We start from the raw sequence: 22,227 nt of genomic DNA, 5'->3' as shown, positions 1-22,227 counted from the left end.
ATTTCAGCAAATTCAACACAAGTACCCAAAAGGTTTCAGACAACCCAAATCTGCATTTTTTAGCCAAAAAAGCTTTGGCTAAAAAATGTCACCAAACTCTACTTCACCCCCCATTATGAAATGTATGGCCAGTTTTTTCAAGCAGGCTCCTCATAGACTCATAGATATTAAGGTCAGAAGGGACCATTATGATCATCTAGTTCGACCTCCAGCACAATGCAGGCCACCGAATCTCACCCACCCAATCCTGCGATAAACCTCTCACCTATGTCTGAGCTATTGAAGTCCTCAAATCGTGGTTTAAAGACTTCAGGGTGCAGAGAATCCTCCAGCAAGTGACCCGTGCCCCATGCTGCAGAGGAAGGTGAAAAACCCGCAGGGCCTCTTCCGATCTGCCCTGCAGGAAAATTCCTTCCCAACCCCAAATATGATGATCAGCTGAACTCTAAGCGTGTGGGCAAGATTCACCAGCCAGATACCCAGGAAAGAATTCTCTGTAGTAACTCAGATCCCACCCCCTCTAACATCCCATCACAGGCCATTGGGCCTATTTACCATGAATAGTTAAAGGTCAATTAATTGCCACCCAGCATGCTGAGCTCTCGAAACATCTGGGCCCACCAGATTATCCACATTGCTTGTATTTACCTTGAGTGACAGCCACACATAGCCTCTCACCTTGCTTAAATCCATAGGACTAGTGTCCTGGGTCACTCCGTTTTTAACTTCTAGATTGGTAGTGCCAGGCTGAGGAGACAGCGTGTGCGTTGCTAAAAGAAAAAGATATCAGAAAGCCCAAGGAAGCATGCATGCTTCCTGTGCACCATTTCTGGCCAACACACACGGTTGCAGGACAGTAGTTAGTACTTGTGATGTACTGATCAGCATTGTATTTGCATGGATGCTAAGTAGTCACACACTGCTACCATCAGCTAGAAGGACTCTAGAGCAAATATATAAACAGCTTTTGAGCTGCCGAACATCAGCTCCTTCTCCCAAGGTCCTATCATGAAAAAACAAAATAACTAAAGAGAAATAAAGAAAAGAAAACCCTTATAAAAACTTCCTCCCAATTTCCCTGAGTCCCATTACAAGAAGTCTTCTTATTTTGGGGCGTCTTGACAAGCGATAGCTTCATGCGTTTTACAGGATCACCTGCATCCGATGAAGTGGGCTGTAGCTCACGAAAGCTTATGCTCTAATAAATTTGTTAGTCTCTAAGGTGCCACAAGTACTCCTGTTTTTTTTGCAGATACAGACTAACATGGCTGCTACTCTGAAACCTCTCTTTTCTAATACATGTTAAAGGCTTTAGCTTCACTGCAGGAAAAGGTGTATCTTTTACAAGGCCTGGGTAGTTTTGACCTCAGTGTAGCTATTTGAGGTTAATTGTATACCCCTCACCTAAAATGCATTATCTCCACTAAGATTTTACATTGATACTTATCAGAGGGGTAGCCATGTTAGTCTATACCCACGAAAACGAGGAGTCTGGTGGCACCTTAAAGATGAACAGATTTATTTGGGCCTAAGCTTTTCGTGGGTTGCATCTGAAAAAGTGGGGTTTTTTTACCCACGAAAGCTTAGGCCCAAATAAATCTGTTTGTCTTTAAGGTGCCACCGGACTCCTCCTTATTTACATTGATACATGTGACACAGCAATCCGTATTGCATGAATGCTAAGGAGTTAAAACTACCAGCCAGCCGGCTTCATCATTAGAACTAAGCGCCGTTTTTTGCCTGAAGCTTTTTTCAGCAAAAACGTGCAGAGTCAGTGACAATGAAACATTTCATGGATTCGTATCAGTTTGGCCGAATTGTTCGTCTCGAGAAAAACAAACAACCACAAAAAATTCCAAGAACGTTGAAATGTTTCATTTCGACATTTTCAAAACAAAATAATATGTTTCTTTTGGGTCGAGACGACACACGGCACAGAAATTTCCTTTAATGTTATTTTTGAAATGCGTGACATTGAAATGGAGCATTTTCTTTGACCTGAAATAAGGTGGGTTTTTTATTTTTTTTTTTTACTTTTTTGCTTCACAAAAATTGCAAAATATTTCATTTTTCCGAACCGCCGGCAAACCGTAAAATCTGTTATTCCCTCAGCTTTCCAGCTTTAATCATGAGGTAAAAAACCAACACTGTGGTTTTTTTCAGTGAAGTCATAGATAATCCTTGGTGATTTAGGCTTTTGGAAAATCCCATCTCAAAGGGTCAGGCTGTCTGAAGACGCGACCCAGAAATCCTCACCCGTTTTGTCCAATAAGTGTGGATCCGACTGCTTCTTGCTGACATCAGTGAAAGAGCGGACAATCGGAAGGAGGTTGTTCCTCTTCTTCTCGTTCTGGTGATGATGCTTTTTTAAGAGGGCATCCCGGAGTCTCTCTCTCATGCTTTCATCAAACTCACTGCTTGGTTCTTGCTGATCCAGGATTATATCTGGGGCCGGGGGAAAAAAGGCAATTCTCTAGCTTGCAACAGGTACAGATTGTGTCACTGATGAATGTCCATGTGCTAAATGTACAAGCCAATAGGAAGGGTGGTACAGTAATTAGGGCGCTATTCTAGGACTGAATTTGTGTCCCTGCTCTGCCACATACGTCCTGTGTGACCTTGGGCAAGTCTCCCTATGCCTCAGTTACACCTGTAAAATGGGATAATAGCATTACTCTATCTCCCAGAGGGAGCTGTGAGGATAAATGCATTAATGAATGGGAGGTGCTCGGAGTCCTCAGTAAAGCAGGCCGTGTAAGTACCACAGACAGAACTAAACATGCCCCCAAACTATTCTTATTTAGCTCTGTGCTTAGAAAGACTTCATGGCCACAGCAATCACAGATTCCCATATCTGAATTATACCTCCACAACCTTCCCATATGATGGGAAAGGACTATCCCCATTTCACACATGGGGGAAACTGAGGTACCACACAAATTAAGTACCTCCATCAAGCCCATGCCTGAGCTGAGAATTAAACCCTCCCCCTTTGTTTCCTGGTGAAAAGCCTTAACCACAAGATCATCCTTCCCCCCTGCAAACCACCCCCTCATGTTCGTATTGCAGTCATGCTGACAGCAGGCTACATGCTTTCCAAACACTGAGGAAGAGAGAGGGTGAGACAGTAACTTTGGTGGATTCACTCCAAGAATCACAACAGCCCCAGCCAGCCATCAAAGAACAAAACCTGTGATATTCTCAACCCATGATAAGCCAGGAACAAGGTTGCACGCCTCATAGGAGAGCATTACTACCGCCAGACGGAACAGCCAACCAATGCCGACGCAATCTTATTTAGGGAGACGTAGCATTGTTAATACATCTTTGGGTATGCCTGCACAGCTGCTGGGAACGTATTTCCCAGCATGGATAAACAGACACACGCTGGTTCTGCTTGAGCTAGCATGCTAAAAGGAGCAGCATGGCCACGGTGGCACACGCAGTGACTCAGGCTAGCCCCCTGAGTGCATACCCAGGGGATCAGGCTTTTACTCAGACAGCTAACTCAAGCAGAGCGAGCACACGTCTGTCTAACCATGCAGAGAAGCACACTCCCAGCTGCTGTGTACTCATATTCTTTGTCTTTCAACGGAGGCAGGAATTTTTCTTTGCTAAAAAGTCTCTGCGAAATGATTATTCACTGCTTAGCGAATGCAGTTGTTATTCCCCATTCTCAGTAATGCAGTTTTCTTTCCTGATTGCATTGCTCTACACATTTAACCAAATTATAACCAGTCTATAACTGGCTTCCCTGAGATTTCTTGGATAATTGACTGTAACTGGCAGCACTCGGGGAGGAATGTTCTAAGAACGGATCTGACATCACCAGACCTTGAAAGAGTTTGAATGGAGACCTGCCAGTCAAAAATAATTTCTACAAAGCTGCTTTCTCAATTACCCTCAATTATCTCCTCAACAGAAATGTATTACTTGGTCATCTGCCAAAGGAAGCCTGGCTTTGAAAGTTAGGTCTTGTCTACACATTGCAAAATAAACTAGGGACTGAATATAAAGTGCAAAAGCTAGTCGGGAATTGGTCCTGCTTTGAGCAGGGGGTTGGACTAGATGACCTCCTGAGGTCCCTTCCAACCCTGATATTCTATGATTCTATTCTATTCTGCACTAACTTCCTGTATGGACACGCTTATTCCACAGTAAGGTTTTATCTACATGGGGAGTTATTCCAAACCGACTATTCTGATTTATTCTGAATGGTCTCAATCCACTTTGGAAATGGATTAAGGTAATGCGGAATTAGGATTTGTCCACATATGAAAATCAATCCAAAATAAGATTGGGGCATGAGTTTAAAGAGGATTAACTATTCCGGATTATCTCCATGTGCAGATGTTCTTACCCCAGAGTAAGAGTGCAATATTCTGAATTATTTATAATGTAATTATCTTAATCCCAACTATTTGGATTAAACTAATAAGAGTGTCCACTCATGGCATCAATCAGGAATAGTTATTACACTTTAAATTTATACCTTACCTTATTCCGGATTAATTTTCATGTGTAGGCAAACGCTAAAAGTGCCTTTTTGCAGTTTAGCTTAATCCATTTTCAAAAAGGACTAAATTAAACCAGATACAAGCACCCCTGGTGTGGAATAAAAGTGTCCACATGGGGAGTTCATGCCTGCAATAGCTAGTCTGGACTGTTTTCCTAAGTAGATAAGCCCTTAAAGAAGTTGCGCAGTTCACACAGATTCCCGTGTCTTAAAACAGAATAAACGTAGGTGAATTATTTGTAACAAATAGTTTATTCAATGAATTTTACCTCTTTCTCTGACCCCAAATGGTCCAGACATACACTTCTACTACAACAACAGCATGTTAACCTATGAGACTCGTTTCTGTTATCTGAAGTTATTCTCCAAATGATTTCTCTGAATCATTCTCATTCTGTAAAACATGAGAGAATTTGATATTTGAAAGATGCACTCTTTTGATTGTCACATGGTCTGTTTCCAGACCTTGCTTGGATGAATGTAATCAGGATTTCAGGGTGGAAAAATCATGATTCCAAACCTAAAGTTCGGTTTCTGTGCATATTTGCTTAACATTTGCTGTTTTGATGACATCCCTACCTAGGATTTTGCAGGAACAAATATGGTGCAAAGGGAATTTATTTCCTTCAAAAATGCACAAGGATATTCCCTGAAGCTTTTTTCTCTGACATGACACAACTGATCCCTCACTAGAGCGGTACCTGCAATTTCCTCGATGCTGTTGGCGCACATATCCAGAAGGACAGTCCCGTTCATGATGCAACTCCTCAGCTCAAAGAGACTGTGTAATGAAAGTGTCGCGACATAGGGTTTGCTCCAGCGTTCTCCTCCATCCTCCACATCCTCTTCGAACTTCAGCCACCTGGAAGCATGGCAAACCAAACACAAATAAATACCGTACCGGCAGCGACCACTTCCAGTGAAAATACTCTTAAGCAGGTGTTGCAGAGATACAAAGCTGTGTTTGAAATCTATACAACAGACATTCGGTAACTCAATTAACGGTTCAAAGCTGGAGAAGGGAAGAGGATCGAGTGCACATTTTGTTTTTTAAGCAGCTGAGGCAGAAATTTCCACCAGCTCTAATAATGTGCTGAAGGGTCTATTTTATATTTATTTTACATAAGGCAGATCAGCTGCTGGGATTGGACGACAGGGGATGGGTCACTTGATGATTGCCCTGTTCTGTTAATTTCCTTTGAAGCATCTGGCATTGGCCTCTGTCAGATGAAAGGATACTGGGCTAGATGGACCTTTGGTCTGACTCAGTATGACCATTTTTATGTTTTTAGTATAATGCACAAATGCCTCATAATCTTTAAAGCATTTTTCCTCGCAACATCATGCCTTTCTATCTTATATGGTGCCCATTATCCTAGTACCTAAGCATCTCTCAGTCTTTAATGTATTTAGCTTCCCAAGCCCCTGTGATGCAGGGCATCGCTACTGTCCCCATTTTACAGATGGGAAACTGAGGCAGAAAGAGACTAAGTGACTCGCCCAAGGTCACACAGCAAGCCTGTCTCAGAGCAGGGACATGAACCTGGGTCTCCCATGTGCCCAGGCTAACACACTGATCACTGGATTACACTGCCTCCCCATGTCTGTACATCAACATGCCTGCCTTTGATTCTTCCACATGCTGTTATTACACCAGAGGTGCATGAAAAAGCAGAGGTGCTGTGCTATATACAAGGGATCTGCATCATATCTTCCTCCCACACTGCTTTACCAAGTCACACTCTAGAAATGACAAGACTATGAAAGCCCTGTCTAGCAGCAGCATCTCTTCTTCCAGCAGGTGGTGTCACTGGGCAGCACTTCAAGGAAATGGGACCAAAAACATGGCCTGATGGGAGGTCACAAAAACACATTCAGTTTCATTGAGCCGGTGGAGTATATAGCTTTGTGTCACCTGGCCGTTTCCTTCCATTCTGCATCTTCCCCTTCTTTCACACAGATTTCATCCAGCTCTGTGAACAAATCATGGGGAACATGCTCCTCATCCTCCTCCATACCAAGGATAAACTGAACTCGCTGAGACGGGGTGTCTAATTAACAAACAATTAAAGAGGCATCTGCTGTGACCAGGTTACGCCATTCAAAAAATGCCACATTTAAAAGGAAGAGGTTGCTCATTGTTATATGTATCGAAAAGAAACAGCATGCCAAAGATGCTTGGTTTCAAACCAACCCACATGTCAGAAGCCAAATATAAAATTCATAGGCACCGACTCCATGGGTGCTCTGTGGCTGGAGCACCCACAGAAAACAAAAGTGGGTGCTCAGCACCCACCGGCGGCCCCGCCAATCAGCTCCTCTCCCTCCCACCGAGCACCTCCCGCCCACCGCAGATCAGCTGTTCAGCGGCGTGCAGGAGGTCCTGGAGGGAGAAGGGGTGGGACGAGGCGCTCAGGAGAGGGGGCAGAACGAGGTGGGGTGGGCTCTTGGGGGAAAGGGTGGAGTGGGGGCGGGGCCTCTGGCAGAGCACGAGTCAAGCACCCTCTCCCCGCGCCCGCCCCGGGAAATTAGAAAGTCAGCACCTGTGATAAAATTTGTAAAAAATTGCATTATTTGGACCATGAGCTCTTTGGAGCAGGGATTCTTGTTCTATGTTTATACACCACCTAGCACAACCGGGTTCTAGCTCATGACTGGAACATCCAGACACTACCAGATCAGTAACATAATTAATAATAATAAAAGGAGAAGAAGTAGAAGGAAAAATTCAAAACACTTGATTAACAGGCGTTTTAAATAAATGCAAGTGCTGAGCAAGTACAAATCTGGGACTAAGATACTATCACTTCCCCAAAAAGAGGGCCCATGTTTACATGATGTTGTTCGCATGAGACGTTACAGCAAGTAGATTTACATAAAACATAACAGAATAAAGCCCCAGTGTTGAGTATTGTCATGGCAACACCCCAAATTCCCTACTGAGTTTGGTCCTAAATACATCATAATGTTAGTGACCTTTCAGTTAATGCCTCTGTCTTTTCCGCTAATTCATACTTCCCCATCTCACCTCACCCCTACTCCAGGAGTATCATATGTAAGATACTGGGGGTAATTGGCCCACGCTACTCAGCACTGGCAAGGCCTCAGCGGGAGTACTGCGTCCACTTCTTGGCGCCGCACTTTAAGAAAGATGTGGAAAAATTGGAAAGAGCCCAGAGAAGAGCAAAAAAAAATAATAAAAGATCTAGAAAACGTGACAGATGAGGAAAAGGTTTTAAAAAAATGGCTATGTTTAGTCTTGAGAAAAGAAGACTGGTTGGGAGAAGGGACAGGATAGCCATTTTCAAATATGTTAAGGGTTGTTACAAAGAGAACAGCAATTAATTGTTCTCCACATCCACTGAAGGTAGAACAAGAAATAATTGGCTTAATCTGCAGCAAAGGAAATGTAGGTTAGATAGTAAGAAAAACTTTCCAGCTATTCAAGAAGGATAGTTACATACTGGAATAGATTTCCAAGACAGGTTGTGGAATCCCAGTGATTGGAGGTTTTTAAGAACAGGTTAGACAAACACCTGGCAAGGTATATGTGGTCCTGCCTCAGTATAAGGGCATGGACTACCTGACCTCTTGAGGTCCCTTCTAGGCCTACCTTTCTGTGATTCTATTATTATAAATGTATTTTGCAAATTAAAAATCCCCCAAAGAAAAGAACAGAGCCAAAAAGTAAAAACGAATCATGAAATAACACGACTGTTCCCAGCTTTCACTTGGATAACTTTGCTGGTATGCTGCATGTTTCTCTTCCACCTTTCCTCTGTCTTATCTATTTCAACTGTAAGCTCCTTTATGACAGGGATCGCTGCTTGCTATGTGTCTGTATCACGCCTAGCATAATGGGGCCCCGATCCTAGTAGAGGCCTCTGGGTGCTTCCTCTACAAATAATAAATGCTGATCATAAACTGAATTACTAGGAGTAAATTCTTGGCCCTCATGAAGCAAAAGCTCCCACTCACTTCAGTGGAGCCAGGATTTCCCCTCTTAATTTTCGTACACGCTAACTAGCACGAGATTGGCTCCAACTATTTCAGAGCAACTAAAACGACTAAAAATTTCAGATGTTGCTTTCATTGGGGTGAGATTGGGCAATGAACTTTCAACGTCCAGTGCCCCATGTTATCCCAAGAAAAGCAACACCAGTCAATTTACCAACTCTCGTGGTGGATACTCCATCCCTGATAACTTTCAAATCAAGACTCTGGGTTTTTCTAAATGATCTGTTCTAAGAACTATTTTGGGGAAGATCTCCCGCCTGTGTAATACAGGAGTCACGCTAGATGATCATCATGGTCCCTTCTGGCATCGGAATCGATGGATCGACTAAAAAATATTTATTCCCATTACCTACATAAGTTATGCTTCCATCATTAAACGCACACTATGTTCCCATCATACATTAGCCTGAGGTTTTATTTACCATGAGATTCCTGCTCTTCTTGAATGGCTCCCTTCGCCCGGTCTCGTTTCCTATGTTTTTGGCCATGATTCCTGTGATGTCTGTGGCTTTGTCTCACCAAAGGCATCCGTACCCCAACGTACAGTGTTCTGTGCCCTGCAACAAAGCAGAAGCGCATTAGTCAGTGTCACTCTTGGCCCCACAGTGCCTGTCAAGATGAATGGTGCCCATGGCATAACATTGCTCTTCATATCGCTGCTCTTCATAACTTATAACGTTAAAAGTCAGTAAAAAAAAAAAAAACAACACTTAGGTCAGTGTTTCTCAAACGGGTCCACGAGGGTACTCCAGGAGGTCCGCGGGCCCCGCTGATCAACTCCTCCCTGTCCCTCAACTCCTCCCTCTCCTTCCCAGAGCCTCCCGCACGCTCGGCAACAGCTGTTCAGCGGCGTGTAGGAGGCACTGGGAAGGAGTGAGGACTGGGCACGCTTGCGGGAGGGGGCAGAAAGAGGAGGGGCAAGGGTGGAGCGGGGGGTGGGAAGAGGTGGGGCCTTGGGGGAAGGGGTGGAGTGGGGGCAGGACCTGGGGCTGAGCAGAGGGCTTGAGGCTCTGCAAAATATTTGACATCAAAATGGGGGTCCTCAGGTTGCTAAAGTTTGAGAACCGCTGACTTAGGTCGTACAATGATAGAGTTGAGCAAAACATCAGAATTTCATTCCAGGGGGAAATTCCAATATTTCAGCTTCTGTTTTCATCCTGAATCGGGAAAGAAAAAGTGAAATATCAAAAGTTTTCATGAACCAAAACTTTCAGGAACATTTTGATTTGGAAACATCGGACCGTTTCGTACCAAGTCAGTTCAGCATTCATCATGATGGAGTTGGCTAATGACCCAAAAATTGGCAGGGTGGTAAATAATGAAGAGAACAGGCCACTGATTCAAAGAGATGTGCATTTTCACACAGCTACATCCACATTTATACACCTAAGGACAAAGAACGCAGGCCATGCTCACAGAGTAGGGGACTCTATCCTGGGAAGCAGTGACTCTGAAAAAGATTTGGGGGTGGTGGTGGATAACCAGCTGCACATGAGCTCCTAGTGTGACTCTGTGGCCAAAAGAGCTAATGCAAACTTGGGATGCCTGGGTGCCGGACCTGCTGACCGCTTCCGGGGGACAGAGTGGTGCCGGGACAGGTAGGGACTAGCCCGTCTTAGACCCGCCGCTGACCAGGAGCTGCCCGAGGTAAGCCCACGCCTCAACCCCGAGCCCCAACCTCCTGCCCCAACCTTGAGCCCCCCAAACCTGGAGGGTCCTCCTGCACCCCAAACCCGTCATCCCCAGGCCCACCCCAGAGCCTGCACCCCCAGCTGGAAGCTTCACCCCCCCCTGCACCCCAACCCCCAGCCCAGAGCTACTACCCACACCCTGAACCCTTCATCCCTGGCCCCATCCCAGAGCCTGCACCCCACAGCCCAGAGCCCGCACCCCACAGCCCAGAGCCCATACTCCCTCCTGCACTCCAACCCCCTATCTCAACCCACAGCTCCCTCCCGCACTCCAAATCCCTCGGCCCCACCCCCTAGCCTGGAGCCCCCTCCTGCACCCCAAACCCCTCATCCCCGGCCCCACCCCAGAGCCCACACCCCCCTGCACTTCAACCCCCTGCCCCAGCCCAGTGAAAGTGAGTGAGGGTGGGGGAGAGTGAGCCACCGAGGGAGGGGGAATGTAGTGGGCGGGGGCGGGGCCTCAGTAAGGGGCGGGTCAGGGGGAGGGGCCTCGGGGAAGGGGCAGGGCTAGGGTGTTCAGTTTTGTGCGCCGCGGGTCTCTGGCCTGTGTTACACAGGAGGTCAGACAACATGATCACAACGGACCCTTCTGGCCTCGGAATCTATAAACTGCACCTACCGTGGGGCCCCAGTGGGAGACATCGTTCAGTTACCTTTCATTCTCGTTCTCCCATATGGCCCCAGCTCCCCAATCTGACTACATCGCCCATGATGCACTTACACTACGCGGCCTGGCCAGAGGGCAGACCACTATGCATCATGGGAGATAGAGTCTGGCAAGTGGATAGTGTAGAATGGGAGCATGAAGCACCAAAACTGCACCGCCCAGAAGGCACTGGGGTGCCAAAGTCTAAAGCTGAACTGACTCAAACCTAAACATTTTGATTCAATTCAGCAAGCCGAAATTATTTGATTCGGGCAGAACTGATGTGAAACACAACACTTCATTCAAATGAACCTCAACAGAAAATTGGAAAACATCAGCAAAATTCGAATTCTGATTGTGCAGAAACTGCATTTTCGGTGGGAAAATATTTTCAATAGAAAATTCCCAACCAGATCTGTAAGATAGGAAAGTTTGTGTAAGAAGCAAGAGCATCAAACATACAAATCTAGCCTCCTAATTCTTTAGTCTGGACTGACAAGATGTTGTGTGCCTTTAAACTAGGTTTATTTTGGTTTGTCTTTGGCCAACTGGAAACAGGGTAAAGCTAAACAGAAATAAGCTGCTCTTAAATCAAAATAAGAATATCCACATAGAGGTTTGCATTGACTTAACTACGCGGGTTTAAAAACCGATTTAAGTAAAACCAGTGCAACTTTCTCATTTAGACAAGAACTCAGCCTATATTCTCTCAACTGCGTCAGTCAGATATCTGCAAAGGAGCCATTTTCACAGGGCCTCTTAAAGGTCATGGACTTGTTCTATTTTAGAGCTGACATATCTGGTTTATTTTATTATTACAAAGTTTCAAAAACAAGGCGGCAGCTTGATTTAAAACGCCCTTAAGAAAGAAACAACCCTCTTTGCAATTTACAACTTTAATAGGACAACGATCCCAACAGCTCATTAAGCAGAGGCAGAAGGTAATTATTTTCAAAGCTTGCTTAAGGCATAGCATGAGAGGAGATTGGGCCAATCTCCTGATAATGAACTGTATTAGACAAATCACAGCCAGACACCTTAAGCATTCAAATTATTCCAGTGGCCTATCAAAGCTGGGTTTTTCTACCTGCTCGACTGAGAAAACATGGTGATTAGTCATCCCACCCATCTGCTATTTCTAATGTTGTTTCCTCTGGAGTTTTTTTGTTCCTTTATTTATAATTTTTTTTAAATATGAAAAATGTTTGCTGCCTCTCTTATTACTAATTTAAGCCCATTTTGCCAGAATGAACCTGAAATTTAATGCGATTCTCTGGCCTCTGTTATGCAAGCCGTCAGACTTGGACATCATAGTGATCCCTCTTCTGGCTTTGAAATCTGTGAAAGCAGGGACGGGGATGAAGCAAAAATCAAAAGGTCGGGTTATATGTTGCCCTGTATTCTGGGTCATCACCGACTCCAGTGCAAGGCAAGTGCAGAAATCTTTAGGCCAGGCGTGTTGAAGACACAGCCTGAATGGTGTATCTCCGTGCCCTGAACAACGCACACAGAGTCAGCAGAACCAAAGTGCTCTCTCTCTTCTTTTCTAAATATGTTTTGAGCCCTCACGAGGGTTGGTCTTTACTCAAAACACTAGGCTGCGATAGGACACAGCATGGAGGCAGCGCCAGACATGGCTCTGCAGCAGGGGCCCACGAGCAATGACGTCAGAGATTTGTCCACTTTGTCAGCTGGATAGTCTCTCCCTTTGCTGTTCTTCCCCACGTTCTTTCTCCCTTCCCTCTTCCACCCAGTCCTATTCCCCTCTGCATCCCCTCTCCCCTCCCTCGTCTCTCTATTTAGCTAATCCCCTCCCAAAAACTCCCCACCCGGAAAAAAATCAAAACTGATGGGATTAACATGCCGTTTGCCACCCCATCACCTTGATCGCTTGTACACTATGAACGTACATCAGTATAACTACGTTGCTCAGGGGTGTGAAAAATCCACACCCCTGAACGATGCAGTTGTACCGACCTAACCCCCAGTGTAGTCAGAGCCATGTCACGGAGGTGGATTAGCTACGCTGACGGGAGAAGCTCTTCCATCTGCATAGTAGCATTTTCACTGAAGCACCGATGCAGTGTTTTAAGTGTAGATCTGCCCTTATGCCCTTTTTTCCTCTCCTTAGCCGGTCTCTGCACCTCCGTCCATTGCTCTATGTTTGTATAGCACTTAGCACAATGAGGCCACGTGCTCGGTTGATCTCTATGCACAAGCAAAATAATCATCACAATTAAAAACTCTCAGCAATTGACAGAATGTCCAATACAATGTGGCATTCCGTGCAAATAGGAACTCTCCTGCTTAGCATTGGATCAGCTAATTCCTGGGTAAACTAACTGGGTTCCTATTTGTTTCTTTCCTTTGGGAGCTTCTCAGCAGAAGGAATCATAGAATCATAGAATAGAATCATAGAATATCAGGGTTGGAAGGGACCTCAGGAGGTCATCTAGTCCAACCCCCTGCTCAAAGCAGGACCAATCCCCAACTAAATCATCCCAGCCGGGGCTTTGGATCCCCAGACAAGGTTTGCACGCCGTGGTCGAACAGGTTGTGAGAAGGAACACATTTTATTCATGGATAACTTGCAAGCCGAAACAGGGCTCAGTTTGTCAAATGACAAATCACGGACTACCCACAGATTGCCCAGATCTGCTCTCAAGTCCCACTGCTTCTCTTTAGCATGAGGCCAGTTAATGGGCCAGAGTCTCATGCACACTAACACCCCAGACTGATGGGAATGAGACTCCATTGTCTTTTACAGCTTGGGCAATGACTCTTTAAGCATTTTGTCTTCCAGCTGGTACAAAAATGTCATGCGGGTGAATTAGCATTGCAAAGTTCAACCGTGTCCAAAGAGTCTGATTCTCTGTTGTTCTGCCCTCGTGCTGCCATTTACGCCAGTGGGCGTAAAATGCTGCCAAGCCTGAATGCTGACAATTTACACCTCCCTTTGCACTGGTGTAAAGGACTGCACAATGGAACACCGGGCCTCAGGTGTGTAAAGAAAAGTAAATTTCAGCGCTAATGGGGGATGGGGGGGGCAATCCAATCGCAAAGAGACCGATGGAAGTTGAGTTATGGCCCATCATTTATCTGATCTGGAACTTTATTAGCCAAGAAGTACATTTACTCCAGGTTCCATCTAGCTAGACATTAACGATGTACTAGAAAAACTGCAAAATATAGTTATCAGCTGCAGGCTTGGACCTTACCTTCCAGCTCTTCTTTCTCATAATGAATATTGACGACATTACTGGTCCCACCTTGATCCACCACCGCCTCTTCATCAACTCTCTGTTTAAAAAACAACACAAAAATGTGCAACTAGATAGAAGCAATTTCCTAATTTACTCACTGTGCACAAGATTTTCAAAGTGACTTAGGAGAAGAGTGGGGTGCTATTTATCAACCAAAAGTCCTTGCTGGTGAAAAAATGCAAATTTGGTGGCATCGAAACATTGGCACAGGTCTACTTAGAAGCACAGCATGGGATTCTCAAAAGCAGTGTTGACCTAACTCTGCTCCCACTGGTAAAACTTCAACCATGTGTCTTCCTATGTGTTTGTACAGCACCTAACATAGGGGTGGGCAAACTTTTTGGCCTGAGGGCCACATTTGGGTATGGAAATTGTATGGCGGGCCATGAATGCTCACAAAATTGGGGGTTGGGGTGCAGAGGGGAGGGTGAGGGCTCCGGCTGGGGGTGCGGGCTCTGGGGTGGGGCTGGGGATGAAGGGTTGGGGGTGCAGGAGGGTGCTCCGGCTGGGACAGAGGGGATCAGAGGGCAGGAGGGACATCAGCACTGGGGCAGGGGGTTGGGGCAGGAGGGCAGGCTCCGGGTGGTGCTTACCTCAAGCAGCTTCCAGAAACAGCATGTCCCCCCCGTCTGGCTCCTATGCAGAGGCGCAGCCAGGCGGATGTGTGCGCTGCCCCGTCTGCAGGTGCCGCTCCTGCAGCTCCCGGCCAATGGGAGGAGTAGGAGCCAGAGGGGGGATGTGCTGCTGCTTCCAGGATCCATGCGGAGTGGGGTAAGAGCCCGACCCTGTTCCGCAGCTGGAGCGGAGCAAGCCTCAGATCCCACTTCCCAGTGGGAGCTTGAGGGCTGGATTAAAACGTCTGGAGGGCCGGATGTGGCCCCCGGACCATAGTTTCCCCACCTCTGACCTACCACAATTCAACCCCCATCCTGACTGGGACCAGCAGAACTCTTGAAAAAGCAAGGAGCTCAGTGAAAGGCTGTTAGTTAAATATCAGCAACATAATGGATCGCAGCATTGCCAACCCTCATGATTTTGCTGCGAGTCTTGAGATATTTGGTGGTTTTCTTAAAGCCCTAGCAACTGGAGTCATGAGATTCTCATGCAACCACAGGTTCCTTTTTTTAAAAGCCCTCGTCATTACAGAGAAAAGCTCAAAAATGGGGGGGGGGGCAAAGTGTACCGTAAAAGTTAAGAAAAACACAAGATAAATAAATTGATCCCAACCATTTGGAGGGGATGGGGTAAAGCTCATAATTTTTAATCCAACCTCAAGCCTTGTCTATGCACAAAAGTTGTACCACTTTAACTATACCGGTATAGTTTAACCAGTACAGTTAAAGCGATAAAGCTCCCCTGGTGTGGAAGCAGGTATAATGGTTTCAGTGTGCATATACCGGTATAATTTATTCCCATATGGGATGGGGAATAAGTTATGCTGGTAGAAAGCACCTTTAAATTGGTAAAACTATGTCCACACAAGGGTCTGACTATATTGGTTAAAACAAAAAACAAAAAAAACCCACATAGAAGGGGACACAACACACACTGACCAGCGGGTCACACGTGCAGTAATTCCCAAAACGATTCAGGCCAGAGAAAATGTTCATATCTCAAAATTCACAGGAGACAAGCTACAGAATTGAAGCTTAGCAGCAACCAATAAGGACACACACGAGTCCTTCTTGCTTCTCCCTGTCCTCGGTGTTGCGGAAAGGGGTTACCCCTTTCTGACCAAAGAAGCAAAGACCACCTGCATTTCAGACTTATGCTGCGGTTTTGGCACCTTCTGGGAAAAAACTGAACATATTTTGCCCCTCTCTTCATGATACATTTCTGCTATTAAAATTGAAAATCAATACAATTGCAAGAGTTGGCAATGCTGCTATGTGGAAACAGGAAAACTACAATGAATGTTGCTTATACATATTAATTGGCTCGAATCAAACAAGAACACTAAGCTTGATTTAAAAGCATATGTTATGTCAACATCCATAGTGCACTAACTTGTAAATGGAGAAGTAATTAACACCTCCATCTGCTTCAGAAGGGATACACACAAGCAGCTCCTTTCTTTGTCACCCACTCCTCCACCCTTTTATCCTTGAATTGGATTTTTTTTCCTGCATACCTTTCTGGGTGACTAGCCCTTTAAATCTGGTAGAGGCAAACAAACCACTCAGCTCTGAACTGGCCATTCTGGCTGATGTTTGCTGCATCTCACTCTCTATTACTGGATGGGGTAGCACATTCTCACAGTCCAGTCTGGACATGTGGGTGCAGCACACTGGGCATGCATGGATTTTGTTACAAAATACACTCTGTAATCAAGACCCTCGGAAAGAACAAAGTTTAGAGACTCCCACGACTTGTGTGGGGTGCCCCCAACAGATTTGCAACCTCTAACAGGGAACAGGCAGCTGGAATAAGTCAACTTTTTAAAATAAAAACGCTCACCATGAGCTTGTTCCAGTTCCTTAGACCACAAGCTCTTTGGGGCAGGGATGGTCTCTTACTGGACTAGCACAATGGAGCCTAGATCTTGGTTAGGGCCTCTGGATGCAACCATACTAACAAGAAGGAGAACAGCGGAGGATTGAGGGATCCAAAAGCAAACAGCTGAACAGAAGTGGTGAGGCAGGTAGATAAGGTAAATCAGGAGGTGAACTGGAATTGTGCTGTCTGGGGCATTACCTGAGAACGGAGGGGCTATTGTAACCCAGTGGTGATCATGTGTTACAGGCTCCCTTCTGTGTCTGATTCACAGAGCATATAAGCCCTAGCTTTAGCTCAAGTTATAATAGCTTACACTTTTTCAGCTCTGGAGATCTGCAGTTCAAACCCGGCCAAAATGGCAGCTATCACTCTCTGCTTAATTTTGGCATATTTATGACAGACCCAAGTCATGTTGATGTTTTGAATGTGCTGGAGTTTCGTTAAAAAGAGAACGATAACTCCACAGAAAAAGACCTTAAATTGGAATTGTCACCTTAAATTGGTGGTGCTGGGGGTTTGTTTGTTTGTTTCTCTTTTGCATTATTATTTCAAAGGAGCAACAGCGCTTGTAAATAAGCAACTTTCATTCCTAGGAGAATCCTAGCTATGGCGACTAAAAATAACAGGAAACAGCTGAAATACCAGAGGTGGTTCCAGTCGGAGAACGAGAATTAATGCTTAGTAGCCCCCCAAGTTCCAATTTCAGAGTAAACTTGTTACTACTTTGTTGCAAGAAAGCAAATTGGTCCTATTCTGCAGAATTAATTCATGTTACCTAGCAGCAGGCTTATCATTACAAGACCAGTTGACTTTCCATTTCCTAATTACTCCTGTAACTATCTCTGCCTCTGTCTGTCCCTTCTTAGCAACAGTCACCCAGATCACCTCTGGCAAGGTTTCAAGGCATGGAACCACCGCAGACAGTAAGTGGCTTCATTTCTGAGACATCATTCAGATCCTGATTAGCATTTTGTCTTATCTGGCCCTTCTTCAAGGGAGCATATAAAAGCAATAGCCCTGCACCACTGTTGCAAAACTATATGTAATGCAAATTTAAACTCTTCAGCACCGGTTGTTTTTCATAGATTCATAGATATTTAGGTCAGAAGGGACCATTATGATAATCTAGTCTGACCTCCTGCACAATGCAAGCCACAGAATTTCACCCACCACTCCTGCGAAAAACTTCTCACCTATGCCTGAGCTATTGAAGTCCTCAAATCATGATTTAAAGACTTCAAGGTGCAGAGAATCCTCCAGCAAGTGACCCATGCCCCATGCTACAGAGGAAGGCAAAAAACCTCCAGGGCCTCTTCCAATCTGCCCTGGAGGAAAATTCCTTCCCAACCCCAAATATGACGATCAGCTAAACCCTGAGCATATGGGCAAGATTCACCAGCCAGATACTACAGAAAATTCTTTCCAATTAAAGCCTTCAGTATTGCCTGCCCTTTGCATTCCTGCCTGAGCTAGCATTTGCAAAGAGGTCTGACCAAGGTGGGAGAGGCTCACTGTACTCAAGACCGTGGATATCACATTTATGTAGCCCATTCCCAGACTTGCTGTTCAGGTACATCACCCACATATTCAAGTATCAGGAGGGTAGCCGTGTTAGTCTGCATCCACAAAAACAATGAGGAGTCTGGTACCACCGGACTCCTCCACATGTTCAAGGATGTCAATTGCATGCCGACCAAAACATGCCACCTTCAAACGCATAGAGTGGATGAAATAACCCATGTGACGTACACTACACATCAGCCGATCATGGAAATAGGACGGTGAGCTGCACACCTCACCTCAGTGCATTGCACCCTTTTATGAATCCAATGCAATTTAACTAACAAAGCAGATACAGTGCAACAGCCACTAAAGCTGCTAAAACAGTCTGCAGCAACGCTGCACCGTGTGGCTTCGGCGAACCCTTTGCCCTGTATTTGCTAATGAAAAGAATCACTATTGCTGGGAGTTAAAACAGCAGTGGTTGCCATTTAAACAGTCAATATTTGCCACCTGATACCACAGGGTCAATATATTTATTAACTTCCTTAGTTCTCAGAGGAAACTGTGGTAATGTAGGATACTACAGTGTGGTAGCTGTTGGCAAATATTGACTTGGGGCCAACTCAGAGGTGAGTCAAAGGGAATCTAACTGGGTATAATTCACACCTTTTCCCAACCCCTTCTATGTGTAACTTAGATCAGTTTGGATCCCCTTACACTGGGGTAGACTAAATGTGTGAAATTCAGAAGTGATGTGTAAAACATTGGTAAATGGGTGTGAATCTAAAGCCAGATCTACACTAGGAACTTTTGCTGGTAATGTAATGTCTACAGGGGTGTGATTTGTGGGTGGGTAGGTTTTTTGTTTGGGGGGGGGGGGTTGCAGCATTTCTATAACAGCAAAAGCCCTACTGTAGACACAGTTATACCAGCATAAAAGTGTTTGGTCCATATAGCCTATTTTGTTCAGGGACCCAGTACAAACTACACAAGCAAAAGAATTTTTTGCCAGAATTATTATTATTGTTTAATATTTGTATTACTGTGGCACCTATGAGCCCCACCGTGCTAGATTCTGTACAAACACCAAACCAAAAAATGGTCTCTGTCTCAAACAGCTTACAATCTAAGGTCTGGTCTACACTAAGGGAGAGATCGATCTAAGTTACGCAGCTTCAGCTACATGAATAACGTAGCTGAAGTCGACGTACTTAGATCTATTTACTACTTACCGCGGTGACTAGACGCGATAAATCGACCCCCGCTGGATCGATCGCTGGATACAGACAGATGGGAGAGAACAAGGAAACAATGAGACACTATTGATAAGCCGTGGTGTCAGCACACCACCAGGCTAACTATTGTCAGGTGAGAAGAAAAGGAGTCCTTGTGGCACCTTAGAGACTAACCCGTTTATTTGAGCATCAGCTTTCGTGAGCTACAGCTCACTTCATCGGATGCATACTGTGGAAACTGCAGAAGACATTATATACACAGAGACCATGAAACAATACCTCCTCCCATCCCACTCTCCTGCTGGTAATTGCTTATCTAAAGTGATCACTCTCCTTACAATGTGTATGATAATCAAGTTGGGCCATTTCCAGCACAAATCCAGGTTTTCTCCCCCCCTTCCCCCCCCACAAAACACACACACACAAACTCACTCTCCTGCTGGTAATAGCCCATCCAAAGTGACCACTCTCTTTACAATGTGTATGATAATCAAGTTGGGCCATTTCCAGCACAAATCCAGGTTTTCTCACCCCCCCCCCTCCAAAAACCACACACACAAACTCACTCTCCTGCTGGAGAAAACCTGAATTTGTGCTGGAAGTGGCCCACCTTGATTATCATACACCTTGTAAAGAGAGTGGTCACTTTGGATGGGCTATTACCAGCAGGAGAGTGAGTTTGTGGGGGGGGAGGGAGTCAAGTGTTTTTGCAGGTATCACGGCGGAGGAGAGTGAAGCTAGGTCTACGCTAGCAGGTTTGCTGCCACACCAACAAAGCTTTTCCAGCGTGACCTGGGCTAAGTAAGGAAAAAGATCAGCCTCGAGACGCAGTGAGAACTTCCCACGAGCACTAATGCCAGGGGTGTCTGTTCACAAGGCACTGCTTGGATTTCTCCGACACCACAGATCGGCCGCTAGGTCTCTGCGATTACTGCTTTAAAATCTAGTACATGAGGAACAGATCAAACAGGAAACCCAGACTTGAGCTTAGCACGAAGCAAGTCAGGAGCTGTCATTCTGAGGCCCCCTAATGCTTATACCCCGGGGATGGCTGCAGTATAAACAGCCTGATCCTGTTCCAAACTTTGGGCCAGATTCTACCATTAAGGCCCAGACTTGAGTAAGGGGGAGGCCAGCTGTTGTGCACCCCACCCCCACCACAAAAGAGGGTTCACCTTCTGCTCAACTCTGCAGCCAACCAGCTGCATCGGATGGCCCTCGGCTCTAACTCCTCCCTGCGCCTTTTAGGGTCTGATCCTACTGCACCACTGAAGTCAACGGATTCCAATGGGCACAGATTAGACTCCTGAGAGCGGCCCAAGCGCTGAAAAGCCCTTGTGACTGGGAGAATGTAAGCACCCAGTTGGATATGCAGAGACATTTCATCCAGCAGGGCTGTGACTCCTGGCTCCTTTCACCAGCACTGTGGCCCTGATCTGTAACCGGTTTCTCTGGCAGTTAGAAGCCTAAATACCTTTGAGGGTCTGGTCCTAAATCCCTATAAAGAGAAAAATTCCAAGAGCTCGAATCACTGGGCGATTTGGAGAAGTCAGCAGCCCTAACAGGAGGCTATTGCCGAAATACGATAATCAATATTCCTGATCAATCAAGGACAATCTTGAAGGGTAGAGCCATAGTTAGAGGGGAGAAAGTTACCAACAGCAGAGGAATAACGGTCATTGGCAGGGGAGTGTTTTCGTAGCCCCTGCCCTGCTTTGAGAAGTGGTTGCAGCATGTTACGGAAGCGAGAACAGGAGTTCTCAATTCTCACGGGGCAGGAGAGGAAAGCTGGGGCACATGTAACATTTCTCCAGCGGTAACAAAGGTCCTAATCACCTGCTCCCCCAGAGAAATCCCAGGGAATGGCAGGAAACCTACACAGTTCTTTCCATAGTCTCCTACTAAGCATGCCCTTAAGGGGGAAGTTTGGTCAGGACTTTATACCTTTTCTAGATGGCAAAGCCTCTCAACCTCAACAGAAGTTTGTGGACTCTGAATCCTATCATATGAGCGTTATGAAGGTGCATAACCCGGACCTGAACCAGGGGACTGGGACCCGGAAATGTCAGAATCCCCAAATAAAGGTACCCCCTTTATTACTCTCAGCGAGTCTCTGCTTTGTAGCAGCTGTCAGACACACATCTATCTAGTAAAAAGAAAAGGAGTACTTGTGGCACCTTAGAGACTAACCAATTTATTTGAGCATGAGCTTTCGTGAGCTACAGCTCACTTCATCGGATGCATACTCTGGAAACTGCAGAAGACATTATATACACAGAGAATTTCATGGTCTCTGTGTATATAATGTCTTCTGCAGTTTCCAGAGTATGCATCCGATGAAGTGAGCTGTAGCTCACGAAAGCTCATGCTCAAATAAATTGGTTAGTCTCTAAGGTGCCACAAGTCCTCCTTTTCTTTTTGCGAATACAGACTAACACGGCTGTTACTCTGAAATCTATCTAGTACATCCTCTATTCAGGATATTCAATGCAGGATTCTAGCCGCATGAACTAACTGCATACTTACATTGGTCCTTATTCCTTCAACATTCCCTTTGCTGTACTAAATTGCCGGAGCCCTTTCCTTCTTCCCCTTTTCTATTCTCCTAACACCTGCTGCTGTCTATATCCCTTTGAAATGTTCTCAGACATTTTGCTTCCAATGCAACACCTCTCTCTTTCTTCCCCGCTCCTGCTGAGAAGCTAGCGCATTTCACTTCCTAAAGTGATCATGAGGTTTGCCACTGGTTTTTTATATTTTATTAGTAACATTATTCTTTTTAAAATCCCCATCCTGTTAGCGGCAGCCCAAGCATCTACTACCTGCAGTTCCTCCGATGTCATGGTGGTTTTCAATTCGG

The 22,227-nt window shown here is 45.5% G+C and overlaps 1 protein-coding gene across 3 annotated transcripts in view; it reads right to left on the bottom strand.

The window, feature by feature from the left end:
- SLC4A8 (solute carrier family 4 member 8) overlaps positions 1–22,227 on the bottom strand; it is a 72,998-nt gene that overhangs the window by 34,238 nt on the left and 16,533 nt on the right. Inside the window, exons 1-7 of one of the 3 annotated variants that reach the window (XR_012155693.2) lie at positions 14,727–17,933; positions 14,089–14,170; positions 8,956–9,090; positions 6,432–6,567; positions 5,218–5,378; positions 2,257–2,445; positions 679–770 (exon numbers count right to left, since the gene is read on the bottom strand). Coding sequence is in view for 2 of the 3 variants with exons in the window: in XM_073318320.2 (XP_073174421.1) it covers positions 679–770; positions 2,257–2,445; positions 5,218–5,378; positions 6,432–6,567; positions 8,956–9,090; positions 14,089–14,170; positions 14,727–14,894 (963 nt within the window). In the remaining variant the exon portion in view is untranslated. Of the gene's footprint in view, positions 1–678; positions 771–2,256; positions 2,446–5,217; positions 5,379–6,431; positions 6,568–8,955; positions 9,091–14,088; positions 14,171–14,726; positions 17,934–22,227 lie in introns of those variants that run through there. The other 2 variants (XM_073318320.2, XM_073318321.2) reach the window with 2 other exon arrangements.

This window comes from Lepidochelys kempii, chromosome 20, assembly GCF_965140285.1.
Source record: "Lepidochelys kempii isolate rLepKem1 chromosome 20, rLepKem1.hap1, whole genome shotgun sequence".
Classification (NCBI taxonomy): Eukaryota; Metazoa; Chordata; order Testudines; family Cheloniidae; genus Lepidochelys; species Lepidochelys kempii.
The sequence above is the reverse complement of the archived record's forward strand: the minus strand, read 5'-3'. Positions and strand labels throughout refer to the sequence as shown.